Source organism: Chamaea fasciata, unplaced genomic scaffold, assembly GCF_029207755.1.
Source record: "Chamaea fasciata isolate MVZ Bird 193981 ecotype frontalis unplaced genomic scaffold, bChaFas1.0.hap1 SCAF_14, whole genome shotgun sequence".
Lineage (NCBI taxonomy): Eukaryota > Metazoa > Chordata > Aves > Passeriformes > Sylviidae > Chamaea > Chamaea fasciata.
Window position 1 is genome coordinate 18,039,151 of NW_027094099.1, and position 26,731 is coordinate 18,065,881.

Here is a 26,731-nt window from a genome sequence, read left to right on the forward strand (position 1 = left end):
CAGTCAATCTAAGCAGGGCAGTCTTGCCAAAGCATTGGTTCCACGCTGAAATGTCCTCGCAGTCCATACGTGCATGAATAGGATTTCCATCCCTAGTATGACGTGAGCACAGTCAGAAGGAGCAGAATCCCTGAGGCACCAAGGGAAACCGGGAGCGAGCAGGAGCCAGTGCTTGTCCAGCAGATGGAAGCAGAGACCCACAGAGCCTGACCTGGGGCAGTGGCCGGACCAGACTGACAGTGCAATCCCAGCCCTGGGCAAACACCAGCAAGAGGAGCTGCCCTGGGACAGGGAAGAGCCAGGCCTGCTGTCCTTCCGTGGAATGAGTTCCCTACACAGAGGGGTTGGTGTGGACAGGCAAACCTTCTGGGCTGGCCAGGGCTTTGCTGCGTCACGTCCGCTGCTGCTCCCGCCATCCACATCCACAGACACCTTTCAGCCTCACAGCCAGCACACCTGGCTGCAGCGGGACGACTTGGGGAACAGCACAGGGACAGCAAGAAAACTCAGCAGATATGGATTCTGAGAACTCACTGACAATCAGAACAAAATCCTGCACACTCTGAATTACTGAGAGAGAAAATGGGCTTAATCCAAAAACGGGCATGAGAGCTTCCACCCCAGGCACGTAAGCTCAAGGATCAGAGAAACTCAAGGCTCTCTGCAACAGCAGCTTTCTTTTAACTCCAGCTCTAGCTCAGCAAAGCACTAAAATCCACAAGTAATCATTAGTCTTGCACAAGAACTGAGCACAGGGATTCCAGTGAGGCCCAGCTTGACGGGTGAGGCTGATCTGCACATTGTTAATGTGAGGTCTCTACTCTGTACAGCACAGAGGGATGAGGCAACGTTGGAGAAAGAACAAGGAGAAGGAGCTTTCCAACCAGGATTTGGAAGGAAACACGTGAAAAAGCATCAGAAACAAAGGCAAAGGGTTTTACAGCAGCCATTGCTGGAATGAGCTGTGATGAGCTGGGGAAAGTGCTGCAAAGGAGCCAGGTGAGGAGCTGCTCCGTGCTGAGCAGGGCTGGATGTGGTCACACATCTCCACAGAGCCCAGGCTCAGGCCCAGCTCACCCTGCACAGGGCTCAGTGAACCCAATCTGCCCACCCTAGACACCAATCACTGCCTGGAGGGCCACGGCAGCTTCTGATGAAAATGAGCAGGGCAGCAGCTGACACCACATGTCCTGGGAGCAGGAATATCCATGGTAGGACTTCCAGCCTACCCTTGGGAGTGAGATTCTTTACCCAACACCACCGGCCGCCACATACCTGCTGGGCAGGACATGGCTGAGACACGTCTGTGTGCAAGAAGCTGTCTTTTTCTGTACTGCTGGGGGAAAAAATAAATCTAGAGTGAAAATATAACACCAGCCAGATGGCAATATATTCCCTGCCAGATTTCCAAGCAGCTTTCTCTACCAAGCTTAGAGCAGAGAAAGAGAGAAAGCTGCTCAAACCTGACTTAAACACTCATCTGTTCCATCAGGTGCATGGCCCCAGGTACTGACTGGCAAAGGCACTTTACAGGTTATAGAATCTCCACCTGAAGGCACTTGTCCTGTATCACTTGGTCCCTGACAGCTACCTTGTAGTGCTGTCAGTCACTAGGAGAAGGGTTTTACCTTAGTTTCAGCCTTGAAAAACTATTGGGAAAACATATTACTCCAGGCCCCATATCTGATTATTACTGAAAATTATTTTACAAACATAAAGTTCTGCTTGCTTTCCCAGTGCATTCCTGGGTGTGTGCATGGATGAATGCCCCTTACACTTCTTGCACACGCAAACACATTTCTCTCCAGCTTTGTATTACATTGTGGGTCTCTCAGAGCAAGCCCACAAGTCAAGTTTCTCTTCAAACTGAGCCCCCTTGGAGCACATTTTTCTCTTGCCACCTCTCTAGGCTGGTTGGACACAACGGATCGCAAGTTCACCCCTACAAACTGCGTTTCATCGAGGAGTTCCCAAGAACAGTACTCAGCTAACCAGGGAAACTTCCACACAGGGGATTCCAACACACATCAGAGAGTAAAACCAACCTGAGCCTTTTAGTCTCCACTGCCATTAAGACAATTTCAGGTCAAGAGGGAATATTGTCAGAACCAAAGGGAAAAAAAGAGCTGCGGTTTCCAAGACATCTTTCACTGCCTGAACAAAACAGGTCACTGAATGCACCTGCGCCGTGCTGGCCACTCTGGGGCATTAAAAGCTTTCACAGAGCTGCTATTTAAAATTTGGGCTTTGAGATTTCTCCCCCTCTGCCAGCTTTGTTTTGTCTCTCCAAGCAGCAGAGCTGCTCCAGGCAAAAGCTTTGCACAGCCCAAGGCACAACCCATGGATTCACATCAAAACTCTCCATCACTGAGGTCTTTGTGGACTTTTTGCCCTTCTGAATCAGATGGATCAATTTTACCCTCTTTTACTGGAAAAAACATCTATGGGGTGCCAGGAACGTCTCTGGACATAGTGCTCACAACTGAGGGAAATTCTCAGGGCTCTGAAGGAGTTTGAGAAGGCAGCTCTCTTCCTACACAGTTCGTTAACCCCTGCACAGGGAGACAACAAAGGTGTTGCCACAGACCAAGAGCCCAGACTTACTGATCAGCTGCAGAAATATTTCAAAATATTGCCTGCAGTTTACGGTTTACAAATGACTCACTACACAGGACTTCTCAGTTTATGTGGTTTTCCACTCTCCTATCAGGAGACAGGGGAGTCAGGTCAAACCTGGGTGCTTCACTCTGTTGTACCACTGCTCTCAGAGGCACCCCTCAGTGCCTGGAGCTGGGCTCAGGGCAGGCACAGAGGAAACACAACGAAGCATTTATGATGATGTGTGTTAAAAATCCAAAAGGAGGTGGGGAGGGGAGCAAAGGGAACCTGTGAGTGAGTGGCCAGACACACCTCAGCAAACTCCCGAGGCTGCCCAATCTCTGCAAATCCAATTGTGTCATTTCACAGAGAAGGTGAACTCTGAGCAGGGATGTCAAGGGAGGCACCAAGGGGAGCTGCTTGGGACAAAGCTGAAAATGTTTATTTGAGCTTATGCCTTGAGTTACAACATCCATCAGTGATTTCCAGCTCCAAGACTTCATAACTTGGCTCTGTCTCTAATGCATCCATAATTCAAGAGTGATCCTCTCCCGCCTCCCTGCTCTTGTTAGTGCAGAGTATCAGCACAGAATTCAGGCAGTGCAACAGGAGGAAAATGCTTTTTGTTCAGCCAATTTGTGATGGTTGCTTGCAGTGACAAGAGGATGACTTCTTGGATGGGAACTAACACCTCTCTCCCGACTCCATGAACACCCTACCTTGGCAAAAGTGCTGAAAGGTTAAACATGACTTGCATGGCAACACATTCAGCTCTCAGCTGTCAGCAGGTCAAGATTTGGAGATCTCTGACAATCAAGCAACAGTCTTCTGTTCTGCGAACTTTCTCACCCTCTCTGGAGGAGGAGCATGAAACCTTATTCATCCCTGCGAGCCTCCTCCGGGAATAGATCCTAGCACTGAGCAGCTGTTCATTAGAGAAAGTCAATGCTGTCACTGCTGTTATTCTGCAGACAATAAAGGAGCAAATTACCCATTGCAAAGCACACACCTTCAAAAATGCGGGCGCTGTGTTTGCAGAGCATGTCCTACTCCCACTCCCCAGCTCTCTCCCTTTTCTTGGATAACTCACAGACCTCCTGGACTGTTAGGGAAGAAGCTGACAGCAACTGTGGAGGAGAAAAACATCCTCCAGACCTGCTTTTCTCCTCCCTTTACACTGCCCTGGAAATTTATCTGTAATTTATTTCTACTTCAGGACAGGATAACAAGCATGTAAAATCTCTAGGCAAGACTCTTGCCGGGTTGTATCCAAACACTATGGAATATTTGCTTTGGGGGCAATATAAACAATATCAAATCTCACACCTGAGTACGTTTAACAATCTCTTCTAACTGTTCTCATCTGAAAATGGCAAGGCACAGCTTCCTAAAACAGGAAAGCAAAAAGGACTGGCACAAGGGACTTTTCACAAGTGACTAGAGAAGGTCAGTGGTGCCCTTTTAACACCCTAAATCAGGCGTTCCCAAGTGTCCTAAGTCAAAAACTGCCTTCTCTTATCCCCAAATGCAAGCACATATCCTTCCTGAAACTTACCATTTACTTTTTGGGGTTTTTCTCCCAGCTTTGCTATATCAGTGCCTGTGGCAGTTTGGATGCAAGTTCTGTTCTCCTGTCATTGAAGGATGCGATGACTTTTGGTTACCAGGTCATGGACTCAATTCCCCAACTTTAGTGCTCTCAGAACTCCTCCTCTGCAGCCTTTTGTTCCCAAGGCTTGCAGGATCTTTTAGGTGTGTGCCTCAGCAGAAACCACAGCACGGACAGTGCTTTGGTACTGGGACTGCAGAGGTTGTCCCAGTACAATGTGTCAGCACCAGTGCTCACAGAAATGTTCCTTTCCTTTCCCTTCCCAGGCACCTGTGGAGTGCCTGGGTCAGCACACGAGCTATCCAGGAAGGGAGGTTACAAAGGAACTCAGCTTCCATTGCTCAGTGTATTGGAGTAACAGGTTATTTCTGCCCAATAATACAGATGAGCTCAATAAATCAGTTTTGTATTGTCTTTTTACCTCGTTCCTGTCATCCAGACGTTTTGTAAGCAATTGCAGGTTTGTCAATGCAAACATCGAACTGAAAAGCCGAACAGGGCAGTATTTATCGCCATGTTTTGGAAGGGGGAGTCTCTCTTCCTCCTTACTAAGATGGTGCTGCAGCAGAGCAGTGACATATCCTATCATCTTTAAAGCAGCGCACAAAGAAACATGTGTAAATGATTAAAACACAGAAGGTCCAATCACTTTTTAGTGCTATTAAAAGATCTCCACACACAGCACTTGTATGTCAAACTACAGTCCCAAAATCCCCAACAAAGAAGTCAGCAAACGGATCCTAAAATATATAGTCCAACCTACACTTCACAAAACCTGCTCCTCTGCTGTTTGCATATACGTGAAAAACAGAGAATTTAACAGATTAAATACACTTCTCTGATTTAAAAAAGATGCAGAGAGATTAACTACCTTGGATGAAGAGTGTCCATTTACTACCTAGATGGACTCCTCAGACCACCACCTGCCACAGCTTCTGGGGTCTCTCCACAGAGCGTGGCAGGAAAAGCTGCTCTAGGAACAGCTTCTCATTTGGCTTGAGAAACAGCCTGCCCAACATTTTCCCCAGTTCCACGTCTGTCTGGAAGCCCTGGGAGCACATGGGTCCCAGTCCAGACAGGCAAAGGGGCCATCAGGCAGTCCTCTTTCATTCCTCTCAACTTCTTTATACAGCTGACAGATTTCAGCTCAGAAATTAAATCCTTTAATGTACTGGCTCAGCCACAAGCTGACACCCTGAACTCTCTGTAACCAGAAGCCCAGAGAGAGTGGCAGGTTTCCAGGAATTGCCTTGGTTTTTTAGGGGGGCTCTTCTCCCCAAACCCTCGATCCTTCAGGCTACGGAGTTTTGTACGTCCAGGGTACATCTCGCTCTGCTGCAAAGCAGTCGGAGTGTGCTTTGCCCACCACTCCAGCTCCTGTAAAGCTGTCAACATTGGCTCTCTGTTTGCGTACACGCATTTGGAACTGCTCCTCATCACGCCAAAAGGGCCGGGAGCCAGCCAGACTGCACGACGCATTCCTGCTCGCTTCCCCAGAGCGCCTGGAAGCGCCTCCATTCGCACCGCTCCGAGCCGGAGCCAGGCAAAATAAACAGGAGGGGCTGTGCCGGCAGCTGCGGCCGGGCGGCCCCACTGCACACAGCTCTGAGAACTGCGGCTCTGCTGGCTCCTGCCACAGGACACCTCGGGCCTTCGGGCATCTCAATCCTCAGAAGCCTGAAGATGCATCACAGAGAGTTTCTGGGAGGCAGAAGCAGCAGCCCATAGAGCTGGAATGTGGCAGAGGCAATAGGAAACCCTAGCTCAGGGCACAGTGGATGCTGAGACCTAACAGAAGGACCGTGTTGGAGCAGCATTGAGAGTGTCATCATTTTAGATACTAACTACTGATTAATAAGCCTGTCTTGGCACATTTTCACAGAGTTTTGTGCAAATTCCCTATAAGAAAGTGTACAGAGGGAGCTGAGCCTCTAGACCAGGTGAGAGGCCAAGAAGTGAAGAAAGGAGCAGAGGTACCTCAGTGTCTCTGTGTGGAGAACAGCAAAGCAGCCTCCCTGCCCTAACCCTAAGACCCAGACAGCTTCTGCTGCTCAAGCTGAGCCCTTAAAGCACTGCAAGCTCCAGCCATTTTCATGCAGCTGCCAAAACCAGGGACTAGAAAAACAAGGGCTGCAAGAGGCTGTTTTGTAAAGTCACCACTGGAACAGGAACCTCCAGAGTACACCAGAAATGTCCCATGGCTGACAACTAGTCAGGATGATGTCCCAACTTTCCTGCTGGACCAGGCTCTGGTCCAGTGGCTCAGGACAGTCTCCCATGGTCTCTGTCACTAACTCACTGTGCTGCTCTGGGCACATCTCTCAGTGTCTCTGGGATGGTTCATAACACAGCTATTCACAGAAGTGAAGGTGCGAAAGTAATAGCCAGAGAGCATCAGAAGACCCTTAACAAAAGCCACAGTATCTGTGATTTAAATATAAACACCCCCCAAATCAGTAAACATGAAATGGCCCTGGGGACATAAGCTTGTCACTGGGATTCAGTGGGAACACCCTTATGCCTTTTTAACCGTCATTACACCAGCTCTCTTTGTCATTATCCTAGGGCAGCACACCACCTTCCAGGATGATACATGAGGAACCTCGAAGAGAAAAAGAGCTGTAGGGTTTGGTTTTTTATCTCTTGCAGAGAAATGACACAGAGACATGGCCAACAGAAGACCATTCTGGCTCACAAGTCACCCTGAAACTCCTCCTTACCTTGCCTTAGTGACTGGAGCCATTTCACTCCCGTCACTTCCTCCTTGTGCTCTGAGGCTGATGTTTCCCAGGGCCTGACACCTATTTCATCAGATCTATTTGCAATTCAGATTTATTTGTAACATCAGATCCATTTGCAATTCACACACATCCAGCGACAGCAGAGAGGGACGGGGCTGGAGGCCCTGGACTGTGCAGGAGGGTACAACCTGCTTCCTCTGTGACCACAGCTCCTGCTCTGCTCCATTCCCTCTGCCAGAGCAGCCATCCACTGTCCCCAGCAGCTTGGAAAAGAGGAACGTTTTGGGAAGGGATCTTGCAGTGCGGTCTCCCTGATGCCAGGTACACAGAATGCTTCCCACAAGCGACGCTGCGAACACACAACACGCTGGGAGCCCACAGTAACACAGTCTGGCAGCAAACTGAGACTGCCAACTTGGAAGGGAGAACTAAAAGCAGATGGATGCATCTGCATTCACTCAGGACAATGCAAATCTGTTTTTCTAGGAAAAGTCCAGAAGAAAAGCTGGCTTTCCGTGGGGAAAGATCATCACTGACATCTACAGATGCTGTCAAAGCCCTTTTGCTGGGTACCACAGAGAGCCCCTATCTAAGGCTGTGCATTAAGACAGTGTTTAATAACACCACCTGCCCTTCTTTATCCCATCCTTCTTCTCTCTTCCTACTCCTCATTCTTGTCCACAACCCACTTGGCATTGCCCCCCAGCTGCCCCAGAAACAGAGTTGGACAAGAACATCCCTGATACTGATGGCAAACTCCCAGCTGAGTTCTGAGCAATCCCTGGCATCCAAGACACCCAAATGAGGGCTCAGAGCAGCCCAGCCCTGCTCCTGACTCAGCCTCCCCTGTGACCCTGGCCCACTCCTCCCACTCCTGTTCCTCAGCACCCCTGTAGGTACTGGTGGGTCTTGGAGACAGGGACATGTCTGTCCCATGTCAAAAGCAATGGGATTAGTCACCACCATGAGCTTTGCTATGCCTCCAGACACTTCCAACATCCTCACTCCAGCTGCTGGATGCTGTCAGTGCTGGAGGGCACCGCCAGCCCTCGACCTCAAGAGAGCTGCTGAGGCACAGCTGTAATTCCAATGATTAATAATTAACTAGTGTCATCAGGAGCCCAACCACATCAACCTTCCTGTCCCACAGCCCACTGCAAGCTGCTGACCCAATTATGGTCTCTATTTCTAGCTCCCTTCCAGCCTCCCCACGCAGGCACAGCCTGTCCCACACCCTCCAGGACAGGCTGGGTGTGATCCCTGTAGTGCAGGTGTGCTGATGCACCACAGCATTGCACCATCACCAAGGGACCCTGAGGAGAACCGAATAGAGCCTGCTGCCTAAACTCTGCTTCAGTCCGAGCCTTACCGAACACCAGCTGTAATTTCAGGAAGCCTCAAAAGTGCAGCAGACGTGGAGAAGCACATGGAGAGCACTAGAGGACCACAAACCATGCCTGAATCCAGACATCCCTTGTCTTCAGGAGCTAGAGGCAGAGTAACACACAAGCCCGGCCACATCTGACAGCTCTTAACATCATGCACAGCTACCACTGCATGTGGATTAGATCAGTTTCCCTTAGGACCTGGAAACAGCTCACCTATTCCCAGCCGTACATCCCTTGTTCTGCTCTATTATCCTTGACACCTCTGTTGCCACTCACTTCAGTGCCATCCCCAGGCTTAGCTGTTGTGCTTAATGGGAGGTGAGGGCTCTGCATTTTGTATCAAACCCTCTGTCACTGCAGGCTGCCGGAGCTGTCAGGAGAGTGGCATATCATAGCCCCACGGAACTTCACAGACAGCTGAGCTGGAACTCCCTTTGGGCTCCCAGAGCAGGCTGCTGACACTGGAGCTACAAGCAGCTTTCCCTTGGCCATGTGAGGGGTGGGATGCATCTTGGTTGGCCCTGTGAGGTTGGATGGGTGCCTGACACACGTCTGCACCAGCCTTTCACAAGTTTCACCCAGTATCTACGGGCTCAATCCTGTTCCACTTGAGCTTGAAACCCACTGGCAGTGATGGGCTCAGTAAAGTGAGATGGAGTTAAAGTTTACAGCTTGTTAGGCAGGTCACTTCTAGCTTTAAAGATCTATTTATTAAGCCAGAAATGTTGTGCACCTCCTCCTTGATCTTGCCATCCTCTGAATTCACACTTGCCATGGCTTGCTTAGCACCTTCTGCCACAGGCAGAAGCAACAGCATTTTACAGAAGCCGTCAGATACATTATGCAAACAGCTTCAGATACCTGCTTCCCAGGGAAACCAGAGCTGCAAAACACTTGTAAACAGAGTCCTCATGGCTGAGCTTTTGGGATGTCAAGTGGAGAGCAGTTCCCTGCTTAACTGCTAGTGAAGTTAGAGACCAGAGGGTAAAAAAAACCGAGATGCTAAAAGGAGAGAGGGAAAAGTGACAGTTCTGTGTCCAGCACAGGAGGCACACGGAACAGGAACATGGCAATTGCAGGCTGGAACTGGAATGTCACCTTCTCCAGAGGTGATGCATCACATGCAGCTTATGCCAAGAGTTCACAGCAAAAATGCAACTGTGTTATCCCACCCCACACTATCTCTCCCTACACGTTCCCACAACCCATGCCTCCCAGAAGAAGTGTGCCATGCCCACACACAGCTGTGGATAGCTCTGCCCCCACAACCACACATGGGTTCCGGCTGGAGGAAGACCACCCCAGTCCAGGTGGGACCATCCCTCCACTCTGGTTAATGCTGCCCTTCCCTGCCAATGGCAGCACACACAGGATCGAGGCCCAGCTGCAGTCAGGGAGGTCAGCCCAGAGCAGCACTGACCCAAATCCAAAGTCCCTGTCCCCTGGCTGCCCAGTACCTGTGCCGGAAGCCGCGAGGGGAGCAGAGCACGTGGCCAGGGCTCAGGCTGAGTGCCAAGCCAGCATCCAGCACGTCATTCACACATGCTGGACTGAAAATCCACTTGTGGTAACAGCACGTCTGTTTCTGCAAGGTGGTGGCCAACTGTGAGTGTTGCTCACTTCATCACCACCTTCCCCTCCATCCCTAAAGCTCATCCCAGACACGAGCTCTATTTTTCTACAGCCCTTTGGAGCTGGAACCACCCCTGTCCCATGCTCTGCATTGGGAACTGCGAGGCACTGCAGCATGAACACCAAAAGAACAAAAAACCTGAAGGTGCTTCAGCTGCCTCCAAGCTCTGTCCCTGTTATCACATTCATACAAATATTTGGCTGAAAAATCCATTTCCTGGGACACTGCTGCAGCAAGCTGCTACAACTGTCAGCGTAAATGATGTTCTGCCAACGGCAATCTCGCAGTGTCATCTCTAATAACACGGCACTAAATCCCAGCTCGTGGGGGATGTGCTCAGCTGCTGGGAGACTCCTCCGTGGCTCCCTCAGCCCAGACCTCCACCCATCACCCTGCTCTGTTCTCCAATTCCTGCATTATTGCAGCACAGGCAGATTCTGATTCTTGCCAGCCTGGTTTGAGGCAAAGGTTTTCCCCACATGTCACAGCAGTCGTGGCCACCCCACATGCACAGGCCAGGAACAGGGTCCAGAGGGCATGAGGAGGGGAAATGCCACACCCACACTGAGATACCTGTCCCCACCTCTCTCTGTATGTGCCCCTAGATGCCCTCCAGCACCAAATGCCCATAATCCCTCTCCAGATTGACCCATCCCTTCCAAAAGGGCAACTCCAAGGCTATTTATTACATTGTCCCTATTTACAGAGATCCAAACATTGAGGAATTGATTCTCCTCTGCAGCCTAACAACAGACAGGGCGAGAGAAGCCAGGAGTCCTGGCTCCCAGGACCACTCTGACAATCATTCAGCAATGTCCAATAAATATGAAAAGACACAAACACTGAGATCTACACAGAGGAGCTCTGGGGTCAGGATCTCAAACTTGTTTCTCCCACTCCAGTGGGAGAAAACTATTCTATTCTCAAATTACCAAGATTTTATACCTTCTTTAGGTCACCTGGGGGACACCACAGTGCTTATATATACTCAAAGGGACTAAAAAAAAAGGAGAAATGACAATTTTTTCAAGATTCCCAATGCTTTGAAACTAAAACTAATAGGACGAATTGCAGGGAAGTGAAATTTGGGTTAGCTGTGGAGAAGAGAGATCCCAGCATTCATTCAGTGGGGAAGATGCACTGGAAATCAGGGGGAGCCACTCTCCTTGTGACATTCAAAAACAGAATAGATCAAATCTTTGTAAAAGTTTACTGTTCCTGCAGCAGCACAGCTTCTGACTGTCATTTGTGCTACATTGTGCCAGTTGTGGGGCAAACACACAGCAAGAGGGAGTTCCTATTCCCATGAAAACACACGAAGAGCAGGAGTATGCATGAGACATGGAGGGGGAAAGCAAAGTGACAGGCAAAGTGACCTGCTGAGACCACACATCACGTTCCCCAAGCCCTTCTGCTACTCTTTGAGAGCTGCTTTATGAAGCGTGGCAACACTTCCATGTGTATGTCATGAACCTGGGAACACGACCAGGACACACAAGGAATTAGCTCTTCATCTACAAGTTCAGGGAAGGGCTCCAGAGCCTGCTTCCAGAAAAAGGAGCTACAAGAAACAAGACATAGCTGACCCCAAGGAAAGGCAGCATGCACAGCTGGAGCCTGGGAAAGCATCCCACAGCCAGCTCCTAGTGCCCTTTTTGGCAGGGAGAGCCACAGTGTTCATTCATCACCTGTCCAGGTGAGGGGTGAAGGGACAGAGCTGCCAGATGTGTTCGGTGCTCCGTCCGCTGGGGAGCAGTGGAGATCCAAGGGGAAAATCCAAGCTCTCCCTGTTTCAGCAGCAGGCTCTGGTTCAGGGCTGCGTGACTGTATCCCGCTGTCCCGTCTGCTCTCTTCCAGCCCCAAACGCCGCTTCCCCAGGGAGGGTCTGGAAATTTGCACCATGAAGTCTGCACAGCCAAAACATCTGCAGCCCCGCCGCTCCCTGCCCTGCCAGCATGTGCTCAGCCACGGACACACTGCACAGCCCGAATTACCCCCAGGACCAGGCAAGTCACCCTGCCCAGGGAAACGACACTTTTGGGGTTTTTGGGCTGTGCAGATATGACAGAAAGGGGTCGTGTTAGCCGCTGTTTTTACTGGGAAAAGGCCATTAATAAGGGAGATGGAACAATTCCCAGCCATCGTATAAGGAACAGGGAGGGAGGGGGGAGGAACAGGACAACTGGGCAGAAGAGCTATAGGGAAACGGATTCTTTTGCTATGCACAGCCCGTTCAAATCCAGCCCTGTCTGGAAGGCAGAGGCATGAACACAGAAAGTTCCCAGGCCTGATCCTTGGAAGCATTTGCATTATCATCAGCAAGACCCCAAAACCTGCCAGGAGCACGGCCTCCAGCATCATAACACAGCACTGCCAGTGGGACTGCAGGTAGGGAGACAAATAAGCTGTATTTGGAACACTAAATAGCTGTATTTCAGTCACTTTATTGTTCTTTTGTTGTCTGTTTTTCAGTTTACTTTGGTTTTTTTTTCCTAGAATTCCTTGTTTTGGTTTAGTTTGGTTTTATTTTTCACAATCGGGAAAGAATTTCTGCCTGACAAGTTCACTCCAACTACTATCAGCTGCTTCTGAACAGGGAAGAAAAGACTCCTCAAGCCAGTCCAGGCATCCAAAAATGTGCTCTGATGGTGAAGTGCTGAAACAAAAAAGGATCAATACCATGCCAGTCACTCATGGAGGAGTTTACAGCCTGCACAGGTCACTGCAGTTTCCCATCTGTCTCAGAGATACTTCTCCCCAATTATAAAAAACCCCAGAGATTTAACAGGCATGTTTTTCATCACTAGCAGCTCAATCTGGTGAAAAACTCAACCTCACATATTTGTTTTAGCAGCCAGCGGGTGGTGTGGTGCTGCAGAAGAGAGATTTGGGTGAGAACTCCAGGCAGAAATCTGCTCGGGCCGGCTGGTGCTCCAGAAGGAACGCTTCCCATTTAACCTCTTCCATTGCCTCCATTTGCAAAGCAGATTAAACATTGCAGAGCTACAAGATGCAATTATGCAGAATGAGTTATGATGCCAAGGACATCAAATTCACCTTTGCAGCTTGATCGATATTAGTTATCAATAGCACACCAGAGCCAACACAGGAGCTGTCTCTGGAGCGTGGAACTGCCCACAGGAAGCGCTCCCCTCAGCTCCGTGCTTCATTAAACAGACAGAGGATCTGGCAGGGGCTGGCAATTAGATACAGAGCACTCAACTGCTCACGAATTCTCCGCAGATTCCACCCAGATTACCTCCACGACACAATCCATTGATCAGAGGTGTGTTCTCAGGCTCCACAGTTAATTACACTCCCTGCTGATGGATGAACAGCAAAGCCATCGCTGGGAAAATACATTGGGAGCAGAATGCCAAGCAACTCAATCCTAAACAAAGACAAAAGGGGCTGGGAAGGATTTCAGAGCTCTCAAGGTTAAAGCTGCCTGCAAGATACACCAGGGTCAGCACGAACAGGAGACAGACGTGGCAGGGGGCACTGTCCCGAGAGAAGGGACAGCTCAGCCAAACTCCCAGCCCTGGTGAGTTTGTCCACTTGCAGGACAGGGATGATACAAAGCTGGGGAGGCAGCCAGGCGTGCTGGGAAGGATGCTGGAGCCTGGAGACCCCCACTGCACTCATGCTCTCAGCTATGTCCTCATGTCCAGACTTGCCCACTGCACTCTTGGCTGACAAAGGAAAATGCACTCAGAGGCTGAGGCCCGGATTGGGAGGTGAAGGACAGCTCACACCCACAGCCTTGCTCCAAAGGCCTGTATCAGCAGGAGAAATTCCAGCTGGGGTTGTTCCCAAATACCACACAAAGATCTCTGGAGCTCAGCAGAACACCAGCAATATGGACACAGAACACAAGTTCGATGTCACTGTGCTCAGCCTCCTCTGGACTGTGCTGGGCAACCTGGGTAGACACAGTCCTGCCAGCTACTCCACCCTCCAACTATTTCTTTCGCTTGCTTGGGAAGCACCTTCATCTGTCCATGTCAGCCCTTGCCTCTCTTGCCATCCGAGGCCACTGCAGAGAACATCACCAAAACTGCTGCCCTCCCCAAGGAACAAATGGGCTGCCTCATCCCTTCTAATCACCCCAGAGCACAAAGGAGTCCTCCCAACACAGTCTCCTTATCCTATCACAGCAAAGCGAAACCTTCCATGAAACATCTCCTCTGCAAGTTTTAACCAAAGCTGGCCACGTGCAGAGCCACACCAGGAGGGGAGATGGTCACTGGCATTTGACCCCCAGCACACACAGGGATTAACCTGGCAGACCTGTGCCCAGCCCAGGAGGCTGCTGGCAGCACCTCACCTTTCACCACGCTGAGGGTGGCGTCGTTGCTGTAGCGCTTTCGGGCGGCGTTGGTTGCCACGCAGTGGTAAATCCCGGCATCGCTCTCCTGCACATCCACAATTTGGAGGACACCATTGGGAAGAGTTATAAACCTGAGAAACCAAAAGGAAGAGTGTGAGACAGGCTGTGCCTTACCCCTGATACTCATCACCCCAAAGCCCTTTTATCCCATCCATCTCTCTGGAAAATCTCTCATGTGCCGATCCTGGTATGGACAGCAAAATGGGATCAGGGAACCTCTGAGCAACCCAACCCGTGGTTCTCAAAAAGCAGCAGGTACAAACCTATCCAGCACCTCAGAATCTTCCAAATGCAAAAGCTGCTTTTGGGAGACCAGACTAACAGGACTTTGCTGACACAAACCAACTCCACACATTCACACTTCTACATATGCATTTGTAGATGTCCCCAAGCTTGAGCACACGCTACAGCCATTTCCAGCACTTGCTTTTTACAAACGTTTGGTTGCCACACAAAAAACACACTGCAAAGAAGTCTGAACATCATCTTTTTCTTGCTGCACCTCAAGTACATGAAAAGGGACCAACTGATACACAGCTGCACCTCCATGGGCCAAAGCAGCCATGACACAGCCACCTGAGCCTGCACCATTTCTGGGTTGCAGTGATTCCTTTCCTTCTTCCACAAGTTTCTGGCTTTGACGAGGTGACAAACTCACAGCTGGGCATTCAGAATCCCCTGTATTGCCCATGGGATGCTACTGGGAAACACTTCCATGGAGTGAAATGGCTACACTGCTCACGACATGAACACAATCCTTGCTGCATTACACTGAACAAAGCAGATGATTAGCAATTAGCATAAAAGTAGGAGCAGGCTGTCAGCATCTCCATTTTCTGCCTGGATTCCTAGATGGCAGCCTCTTTATTCTTGAATGCAAGGCGCAAAGCCTACGTGATCCTTTTTAATTATATATGAGATCCATTTTTAATTGCAAGTCTCTATAAACAGAGCTGCCGAGGTTTGACAGGCAGCTCTGGGTTATCAGTCTTCATTATGAAGAGGACACATTCAAAGGCAATTGCTAAGGGGAGGGATAGCAGCTATTCCACAGGAACAGCACAAAGACAAGTTATAACCATGAATGCCAGTCCTGCCATCCACAGAGATCACAGTTAGTTAAATTGTGGTTCTCCAGGTGCTGAGACAGCTGGAGTGCCATGAGCGAGGATCATGGAGCCAGGAAGACCTTAACAGGTCACTCATCCTGCATTCATTCAAGCCATGGTCACCAACAGCATCCCTGCTCCCGCAGACATTTATTCTAAATCTGCACTCACGGAAACACCTCCCTTGCCCCAAGCAGTCTGTTCTAGAGACAAATATCCATCCCTGAGGCTTACATTGATCCTGGAGCTCAGCTACTGCAGCTGAGCTCATCATGTCTTGTCTTCTTCAGAGCTGATAAAGACAGAAGAGCTACCAGAGCTCCTCCAGTGACCATTCTGCCTCCACTGGAACAATCCTACAGCCTGATTCACGGACACAGACTGGCTGAAGCTTCCCACGTACACAAATGCAACGCCTTACATCCCTAAAGCCACGTGCCTGCTACTTACAAAGACATTTTGCTCAGGATCAAGCTCCAAAAGACCTCAGAGGAGGTGATACCCAAAAGCCCTCATCAGGATGCCTCATCAGGACTCAGGAGAAAGATGACAAATATTTGCATCCTCTCAGCTCCGTGGAGGGAAAGCCTCCCGCGGCGATAATATTTATTTTTGTCACACATGTGCTATTTGAGTCTGTAATTAATAGCAACATATTTCAAACACCAGGCAAGGCATCTCCCAGCCACAAAAAGACGCTTCAGTGATGGATCACAGATTCACTGAGGCTGGGACAGACCTCTGGTCTGTGGCCTTTCTTCTCTCACGGCAGGGTCACTAGACCAGGGTGTGCAGGACCCAGTTTCTCTTGGGGCCACAAAACGAGGCACTGTGTCTCTAAAGAGAGCAGGAGCTGGAAACAAGGGGGTTAAATGAGGAGACTTCATCTAAAGAGCTCGACACAGTCCCTTCAGCACCACTGGTAGGAGATCTCCTCAGTGCAGTACATCCTGTTGGGAAAACATGGCAGCGGTGAGGATCGCTCTGCTGGGAAGGCAAGGAGGGAAGAAAAGCAGGATTTCTCCATCCACCATTTCTCCCCGCTGCTCACAAAGCCTCCAGCTCTTCAGGGTCCCAGCAGCCCTGAACTAGAAGCCTTCAGGCAGCCTGCAAGGGCATTTGCACCATCCCCAGGCTCCCTGCAAGGAAATTTCCCTGATGACTCAGAGCAGACAGTTGTCAGAGCTTTTCTTCCACACAAAGGGCGAATCTTTTTGTCTGCTCACCTTCACCAAGGATTAAGCAGGAAACAAAAACTAAAGGACAGAGAGACAAAGGCCCTGGAAGCAAGAGAAACGCTGGAACCTTGGCAGTCCCAGGAGCTTAGCTGTTGATAGCTGCAGTGTCAGGATCTCAGAGAAGTTTGCCTTGACAGGGGTGAAAGGCAAGCCCCCACCTGGATTACACTGAAGGACAGCATGCTCAGAGCAGGGCCAACTACCACAGCCCCAAAGGCAGCAAAAACAACAGGGCACACCCACGGAGCTCTTCCCCTTCCTGACAGCACTGAGGGGCTCAGGGCTGCTCACCAGGGCAGTGCTCAAGAACTGAAATCAAGCACCACTGCCTCATGTCCAAACTCCGCAATCCTGAAGCTCAGAGAATATCCTGCCATTAACAGCCCTATTCCCTTTCTTACCTTCTCCCCAGTAAACTGCCAGCTCACCCTCCCTTCAGCCTTTTGAAGCTGCCTAGGCCAGCCCAAAGCACCTGTCCTGAGCACAGTGAGGAACCTGCAGCTCTGTTGTGGGCTCCGTTTGGAAGCCCTTTTGCTCACAGCTCCAGATCCCTGTAGACGATGAACATGAGCCACATCAAGGCACTCCTGACAGAGCACAGAAACAAACTCTGCACACAGATAAAACCCTCACTCAGCCAAAATGTGGAAAAATGTACTGTGATTGCAGAGCGTGTGGTCTGTAGGTTATGGATTTGCTGCGCAGACCTCCAAAGACCTCCAGTCCCCAGAAAGTGCTCATCTTGGCTCTAGAGAAAATAAACAGCAATTTGGAGCCTGGCGTGAAACCCAGCCAGCACCTAAACCTAAGATGAAGCCAAGAGATGTTGCACACACTCCAAAGGAACTGCAATCTAGAGAAATCCTGTGAGCCACCTTTCAGCAGCTGCTGCAGATTTAACACTGTGTTTATTCAATGTACTTCAGAGCCAGAACTGCAAAATAATCTGTGCCTTACACAGGGAATTTAGATTTTTGTCCGGAAGAGGGATAGGAAAGGTATTCCAAAAACACCCATCAGCACTTTGGTAACCTTTAGGTTAAGTACTTTCTTAAGCTCAGCTCTCAGTACCTTTGAGGTGGCACCATGCTAGATACCTGCATCCAGGGCCAAAGGCTGAAAAGGGTGCCCAAAGGTAAGAACAACACAAAAAAAGCAGAGGGGGAGGAGGAAAAAGGATGGGAAAAGAGGGGGGGAAAGGAAGAAAAGAGAGGGGCAAAAGGAAAAGCAGGTAAAGGGAAAAGCAATGTGAGTTTAACATGATTATTCTATCCCTCTTAAATCACAAACACTGATGTAGTAACACTACTGCAGGGTTGTATCCCCAGTCCCTGAGCCTGATTTTGCACACCCTCAAAGCCCTGCTACTCTGGAATACGAAATCATCGCCCTGACACCTGCCCAGCCAAAGGGTTGCATTTTCACAGGCTCATCTGAAGTGTGCACAGGAGGGAGCCCACAGTAATCAGGCCAGCCCGAGATCCCATCCTCAGGCACGATGCAGGGAGGATAACAGAGAGCTCTGGTTGGCAGCCAACATTTCCTGGAATTCACTTAATTCCTTCGAAAGCCGGTTATATTAAATCCAACAACAACTAGACAACAACAAAAAAAGCAAATCCTTCTGAAAAAGCATATTAGCTAGAACATGATTTAAAAAGCAAGATCTGCAGACAGAGATTATGGCCTGGCTTTTACAAGGAAAACAATTTTCGGGCTGCTCGTGATGAAAGCAATCTCTGAGCAAGTAATTTCACAATATCCATCGAGCTGTCTCATTAAAAAGCCATTGTATCTATGACGCACTTCTCCCTGCAATCCCTTCTTTTTTGGTTTTTTTTTTCCCCTCCTTTTCTATTATTTTCCTCTCATTACAAAGTAACAGCCTCCTATGAACTTCTAGATTCCACACTCCAGACTCAAGGATATAAATGGGTATTTTTACAGAAACAGTCACAGCTGCAGAAGTATTTCTAAACTTCGCCCCCCAACACTCCCCTCCTATTTTCCTCGTCTGCCACTTGGATTAACTTCCCCAGGAGGGAAACAGCTCCTTCTGAAGAACAGAAAAGGAGTTCCTAAGAGCTAAAGGACAATTCAGGCACTGGTCCCCTGCAGAAGTGATGTCAACAGACAGACAGCTAGCTAATGGTTTATGCCCTCCTCTGTAACTGACTCTCATTAAGGAAAAAGTATCACGCTGCAGGACTCTCCTCTTTTCTCCAGAAAAGCGTCTTTTACTAGATGGTGTCTAAACATGGGAGTAAGACAAAGGGAAACGCCTCCCATTAAACCCACAACCAAAATCAAAGAAAATCCACATCACGGAGTTCAGTTGGGTATGCCCAGGTCAATACTACTCACCCCAGGTCCCAATCCCCCAAAGAATTCCATATCATTTCACAAATGAGGACAAGCCAAAGCAGTCCATGCCTTGTCGTGCCCTGTCCCAGGCACACACAGGCCTTTGTAGGGTGCAGGATCTGCACTGTAATAACTAGCACAATATCAAGGGTTGTTTTCCCTTTGTGGTTTGAATACTTGGGGGGAAGTTCATTTTATTTAGGTGTTTATGGCCTTTTTTTCTCAGCCCCTTGAATACTTCCTCTGATATCACTTAGTTATCAGGTCCAAACCTGGCCTATCACCTCTTCCCATCCTTCTACCATTTTACAGAACGATTTCCACATCCTAAACGGTCAGGTTCTGCTTTGCTCTTTTTTGAGCTGACCCGAGAAAGCAATCAGGGAGTCACCTGGGTTCTGCTGGAACAGCCTCATAGTCCTTCTCCCAGGTGATGACAGGGGAGGGCAGCCCCTCGATCCGGCACTCAAACCGGGCCATGCCATTTTCTTCCACTGTCTGTGACTCCGGCTGCTGGAAAAAGCGTGATAATGCTGGGGAAAGAAGAAGGGAAGGAAAGTTAATAACTCAGTGTTTCTGCTGAGAAATGCAAACCTGTTATAATGCATGAGCTCAGGGAAAGGTTTTTCTTTCCTGAAGATAGCCTGAAATGTAATTCCTCCCTTTCCTGTGCTCCTACAGACCTTCAGCGGCCCTAACAACAGTAACTGAAAGGTTTCAGTGTGTAAATTTGCTTCTTGCCTCATTTTCTCCCTTAAGGCAACAGTGCGAGTGAGACAGACAATTTGGCAGTTTCAGCGGTTACCTTCCTAAAGTGCTTCGTTATCTGTTCACTTGCTCCATTTGGGAAGGACACAAAATGAGAAACAGAGGGGAAATGCCACAGCCCCAGAGATGAGAGTTTTCCCCTTGGCTTGTAGCATTCCTGCAGCCACAGGAAATTAAAACAAGGCAAGAGGAAGGACAAACCAGATGTCAAGTTACACAAAACAACTGCCCGAAGGCTGGCAGTGCTGGAGACCAGAAGCAGAGCCCGTAAGGGTTTTGATCCTCCTTCTCCTACCTGCAAAAACCAACTTCATCCTATTCAAGCAGATGGGAGGCAGCCAAGGGGATCCAGACACCCTGCTAAGAGGAGGATGGATTTCATACATGCCAGGTCACTTGTTTGCTCCCCAAGGCTCACCTCTCTCTATGTATGTCTTTCCATAGTAAAGAGGCTGAACTGTTCTGGAGACAAAGCACTAAGGTTTGGAATTGCTCTTGCACCACAATCCACAGCTGCCTCATCTTCCAACCCTTCCACGCACACAGCAAAATTCTGCAGCAGAAATCCTCCCCCAGGGCTCTCAGCATCTGTCCTACCAACAGCATAACCTGAAGGCATCTCAGTCACAGGTGGAGTTTTGAATATTCATGGAGGCTCCTGGATGGGGGCAGAAAGCCTGTGTTCTTCTCCGCTAGAAGAACTGGCTTCTGCTTTATCCATCTCTGTTAAACTGCCTCTGCTGTGAAATCCACCCTGCTGGACAAATCCATCCAGCAATGCTCTAACACAAATGCCAGAAACCCCAAACATGGAACAAGAAACATAAATTTCAGCCCAAAACCTCACTTGAATGCCGGGCTGAGCACAGCACTGTGCTCAGAAGTGACCTCCTGGCCCTCAGACACAATTATGCGCTTGTCCCACCACCGCTTTCCAAGAACATCCATCACTGCTTTGGATTTTGTAGGACTCCAAACTTGAAATTTTTCTTTGCATCTCTCTCACACACAAACATCCATGCACACACATCCGTGCCTTATTGCAGTGTGAGCTTGAGAAAGTATGTACAGTTTGGAAAACGAAATGCTTTTGCATGACCCATTTTAACCTCGGCATATTCTCAGCTGTCATTAGTGTTTTTCTTTAATTTAAATAGTTATCACATGTTTCAAGCAACTCACTGCTCTCCACAGCAGCTACAGACCAAATTCTCCCACCAGCTGTCCGCCAAGTTTAGTTTTTCAATTCAATACAAATGGAATGAGAAATGTTTTCCTGGAAATTTTTGAAAAATACATTAATATGTAAGGCCTTAATTCAGCCAACTGCTTTAGTATTCTCAAATATGCACTGCAGACCACTTTACCACAGAGTAATTTCTACAAATTACAAAACCTTTTAAGTTCATGTTAATAAAACTTGCTGACTCCAAGAGTTTAAAAGAAAATCCACCAAATGCCAGCGCATATTCAGGATTGCACCATCAAAACAACCTTCTCCTGACAGCAGATACCCTTAATCCTCTTTCCCATTATTCTCTTCTTATCCTACAGGTGTCAATAAGAATATTTTAGCAGGCTCTGGAGGGTTGCGTACCCAGGGAGATCACGATGGGAGGCAGGAATCCTACTAAAAAATTAAATCTGTTGCTGGCATTTCTGTTTTTCCCACTTCACACAGGGTGACCTGTATTAAGTGGCTGTCTCAGAACTCTTGGGGTGTGCTTCAGAGGCTGAGCAGCTCCATCATATTCCTTTCACAGCACGAGGTTAGGGATAGTGGAGATAGGGATGGGCTGGAAAAAGAATCACCTCTGCAGGCTCTGAAAGAAGCAGCCTGCATCCTCATCTGTGAAGGAGAGGACAGGGAACTTCAGCTCAGGTCTTTTGAGCACAGAAAGTAACACCAAATCAAGGCAAAAGAAGTGAAAAAGTTCCTTCGATGCAGGATTGAGCAAGACCCCTGGATGTCAGCCCTGACAGGGTCAGGCAGAGACAAACTTGCCGGCTGGGCTCATCACTGCTCCACGAGCATCTGCACCAGCCTGGGGCCAAGACCACAGCACAGTATGATCCCTTGTGCTCCTCCTCTCTCATTCCCAGGAGTACCAGCAGGGAATGGATGAGGCAGGACACATAGAGCACCTCTAGAGCAACTCAGAGCTGTGCTGCAAAGAGCTGGGGCAGGGAGGAAAAAAGAATCAGGCAAGGGAGGAGAGGATTGGAGAGCAGGTCCTGCCGCTTGGACACGGAGCATGGACAGTGCAGGACAGGCTCCAACATCCTGCTCACCCTGGGGCCGCAGGATCCTTGGAGGGGCTGTTCTCCTCCCACAAACACATTCTGGGTTGCTGCAGAAGTGCTGCAAAGTGAGAGGTTTTTCCACGGGGAGGCAGCGAAAGGAGACGCTTGAGGGGAAAAGGCAAATAAAGAGGACACATACGCAACGTTATTTTCAACTCCTCAGCTAAGGTTTAGCTTGCAAAGCCACCCTCAGCCACAAAACACCTCCCAGCCCCGTTTCACTGATTATGCTGAACACCTTAATAAGGCCACTCAGTAAAAATTACCCACTGCAGGTGAGAAGGTGAAGAGCATTACAGCAAATTGCCCCCAGCGACAGCTGAAGCACCGGGCTCTGCGCCTCCAGGAGCGGGGCCGGCACTTCCCTCCCCGCTGACATGTTAAACCCAGCTGGAGCCGAGCCGTGTGTGCCAAGGCTTTTAGCCCTGAGCCCAGGGGTGACTGCAGGATGGTGAAACACGGCACCCTCCCCCACTCCCAGCAGCGCGATCCGTGCAGGAGGCTGTGGGCTTGGAAAGGCTGCCAGCCAGCAACACTACACCCCAGGCAGAAAATGCAGTCTATGCAAGGAATTCAGCCTTCTGAAAGGGGCTCGCTGCTCTCTCCCACAGCGCTTTGCCCCCAGACTCTCCGCGTGCTCATCCTCTTTGTACCTTCCACAATTATTAGGAGGTATTTCCAAGGTGGAGACAACATCAGCCCCCACTGAGACGACCACCCAGGCCAACCCTGTCCGAAACTCACCTCTGAACGGGCCGGGGGTGGAAGGGGAGCACGCAAGAAAGTCGTGGGAGCAATTTGCCACGGCCCCCCGGCACAGGCACAGCCAGCACAGCCCTCTGCCTGCAGGGCCATATGGCGGCACTGGATTGCTCCTGCTCTCCACAGCAGCCAGCTCCCCACCTACCCAAAACACCAGCCAAAGTCACATCTAAAGTCACGGATGCTCCACAGCCTGGGCATTCATCTGCAAGAAGTTTTTTCTGACCAGCAAGGCTCTGCCTATAGTCCCTGGCCTTTGTTCACCTATGCCCCAAATTCACAAAATAAATAGGATAAAATCTATAAAATAAATCCTTAAAGTAAGAACAAATCCTAGTCTGCTGCTCCTCAAATCCCAGACATGCAGGGCGCCACAGAGAAGACACACCGTCGGTGTGGAGAGAGGAGGATGAGAGATCCTGTGCGTTGATTCCTGCTGTGGCCTGTCCCTCCAGGTGTAGGAACACTCCAAACCTCTCCTGTGCTCCCTGCCAGCAGCCACGTGACACTGGCCCATTCCCTCCAGGCACAGCAAACGTCTTCATCTGACAGTCACAATTACTGTAATTTTCTACAACCTCCCTGGCACAAAATGTTTAAGCTGAATTAAAAGCTTTAACAAATCTTCATCGATGTAGTTATTAACAGGTAGAAAGCTACACCTTCCCACAAGTGCAATAACGCCCCCGGTACTCCCATGTGGGAGCACGTGGGGCTCAGGAAAACCTGCAAACCCAATTTATCAGCCTGAGCAGCTGCTCATTGAACAGGCACCCTCACACAGGAGCCCTCACAGCCTTGTTCCTCCCCATTTGCCGTGGCCACCACTGCCACCAGGTGTGGATGGGGACAGCTGGTTCCTTGGTGGCACCCAGGGTGCCAGGGAACACTGGGCAGTGAGCCATGTGTTTATCCAGCAAAATGCCAACAAGCTGAACTCCTGGACCACAGCGGAAGGATGGAAGTCACCACACTGTCACAGCCTTCACGTGCCATTCAACCACTCTAGCCTGACTGCTCTGAAAGGCCTCCTCCAGCCTCTGGGCTCACTGCTGCCTAGAGCATCCCCTCCCTCCACTGGGAAGCTGGCAGCCCTTACACAGAGGTGCCAGAGCTGCTCTTGGGGCTGTCAGGGGGAGAAGTGGACTCCCACAAGCCCAAAACGCAGCAGATGAGACCAACAGCACCAAACCAGGGCTGAGCAAGGCAGGTGCTACGAATGCTCCTTCATGTTACTGCAAGACTCGGTGGCACAGAGAGACCCACAGCCCCGCACGGGAACCTCATCCCAGGGAAGGAAAGGACCTGCAGGTCAGAAGGACAAGCTCATGGCAGGAATAACACATCCCACCTGCTGAGCAGGTTTTCTTCTACTGCCCCATCCTGATTAGCAGTCCCCAAGGCAATCAGCACAAAGAATAAGTCCATCCACTCCATCCAGCTTTGGATGGACCGTGTTCAGTGGCAGGGGAAAAAATGAAAAAACCTTTACAATCCTCACTTGCTCCAGCTGAATGCTAATGGAGCAAGTGCTTTTGCCCAACCCTCGGAACAAATCGAAGTGAGAGATGCATTTCATTAATCAATTCTCTAGCTGCTCCCTGCTCAGAAATGGATATGTTATGTCAGGTGCATGTGTGTGCCACGGAAGCAGCATTTTCCCTGTGCAGATGGCAATAAAAGGAGACATGAGTACACACAAGGAAAGAGTTCACCTGAAATTTCCCACTTCTGGGAGAAACACAGAAGGGGGTGGAGAGAGGCATCACTCATGGATGCTCCTCTGGAAAAATTCAGGAGGAGAGAAGGGCAATTTAAGTCAGCCTCCCCATTTTGAGATGTCTCCACTGTTCTAACTCGTAAGACACCTGACAATAAACCCGGGACCATAAAAGAGACACAGCCCACTGCCACTGGGCAAGAGACACAGCACACACTTCAACATAAGTCACCCCTAAAAGGGAATAAATATATCCTAACTCAGGCTATCTGGGACTGAGGCAGGAGCAGCTAAATAAATCCAGCTGGACCAATGACAGTTTTTCGACTCCAGGACTTCCACCTCCTCCCAAACAATACCTGTGTGTAGGATCCCTGACTGCATGCTGAACATTTTCTGAGCAGAAATGGAGGACATGTTGCAAACGTCAAAGATTTTCCCCTCATCTGGCAAAGCTTCACCAGCAGTTCTGGTTTCTACAGCACAGTGCTCACAGACTGAAACACTCACTTGGCCAAACCTGGATGGCCCTGTCTGGGGTACCAGAGCCAAAAAACACCCCAGTGTAAAAGGGGTGTCAGGACATTCTCCCTGCACCTTCACCCCCCACAACTCTCATGGTGTGCTGTGCAGCTGTTTCCAGCAACATTTACACAAGTCACTGTACTAGAGAGAAGTGTTACTGTATTTGCATTATTTTCTAGCCTCACCTATTTGGCAGGTCAAGGAATCATTTATTTGCACTCACTTAAAAATGCCCCAGGAGCCAAGCCTGAATACAAAGGAATTTCATTCTTGAACTCTGTGCAGAGATTCAGCAGTTCAGATCTTGGAGTGTCCCTCTTGATCCAAACAAAAACTGCCCTGAACAGCCATTTCTGTCGTCTCTTCCATACGAAGAGATACTCACCTCACAAGCTGCCACAGCCAGACCCCCCCACAGCCACCTCTCCAGGCACAGGGCGCTGCACTCAGGGCTCTGAAATTCTCTGCAAAAACAAGTACTGTCTTTTGGAGAGAGGAGGGTCCTGTTTTTAGCCCGTAGCCGATGGCACTTACCTGGGAGAGTTACACAGGGTGTTAACAGTGGGATAACAGGACACCACTGCTTATTTGTGGACTATCCCCAATCCCACCTATACAACATTATTACAATTTTATTTCACAGACTTTTTATCTCAAGCTCCTGGGGAAACAGATTTCTGTATAAATACCAGGAGGGGAAGGAAAGAAAATCAACAAAACCCCCAGAACACTTACTTGAAAATCTGACTACAGCTGTTTGACTGGTGACGGTCCCCAGGGAGGTGTGAGACACACAGGAATAATTACCCTCAGCATCAGCCCTCTCCGGATATTTACTGTCCTTTGCCACAGCCTGTGATGAGATGAAGAGTGATCCATTTGGAAGCACGTGGAGATGTTCCTGCTCCACTAATGGAAACCCATTCTTCTTCCATGTGATATTGATCACTTGCTCAACGGGGGTCAGGTTACAGTCCAAAATCACCACTTGGTTTGGCTCCAGTATCACCTTTGCAGGACCAGCACTACAGCTGAGCTCCAGAGATTCCCCTTCCGACAGCCTCCCTGTAAAGACAACACAGTGCTGCAGTGAGGGTTACTTTCCTTGATTTAATCACATCCCAGTTTTACTCAGTGAAGGAACCATGGCTGGAGGTACCAGGTGAAATCCAGCTCTGTTGGATGACCAGCACAGCCCGTGACTCCTGTGCACTGCATCCTTCACCCCCCATCCTTGTACAGCCTGCACCATTTCTGCCCTTCTCAGTGGGCCCAGCAGCCACCCCTTTTGTCCACACTGGTTTCCATGCTGGATTCAAGCAGACGGCAGCTGGAAGAAGGTGAAGAGGTGTTAACAGTAAGAGCAAGCACTGAAGAGGCAGTAAGGGCCCCAACCTCCCACAGCTGCCTGTGGCAGGTTCCCCTCTCACCTGCACATCAGGGCCACCTCTGAGGCTCATCAACCCCTACGAGACGATCAAGTGCAAGGAAAAGTATCCAAGCCCCATGTGGCACTCCAATGCCAAGGACCACAACCTAGTTTTGGCAGCTCCCCCTCTTACTGGCAGTAAGAGCTCAAATT

At 49.6% G+C, this 26,731-nt stretch overlaps 1 protein-coding gene across 1 annotated transcript in view; it reads right to left on the reverse strand.

Annotated features, from left to right (window-relative positions):
- IGDCC4 (immunoglobulin superfamily DCC subclass member 4) overlaps positions 1–26,731 on the reverse strand; it is an 87,229-nt gene that overhangs the window by 31,114 nt on the left and 29,384 nt on the right. Inside the window, 5 exon segments of the mRNA XM_066196476.1 lie at positions 14,297–14,430; positions 17,340–17,359; positions 17,361–17,454; positions 19,462–19,603; positions 25,885–26,214. Coding sequence (XP_066052573.1) covers positions 14,297–14,430; positions 17,340–17,359; positions 17,361–17,454; positions 19,462–19,603; positions 25,885–26,214 — 720 coding nt within the window.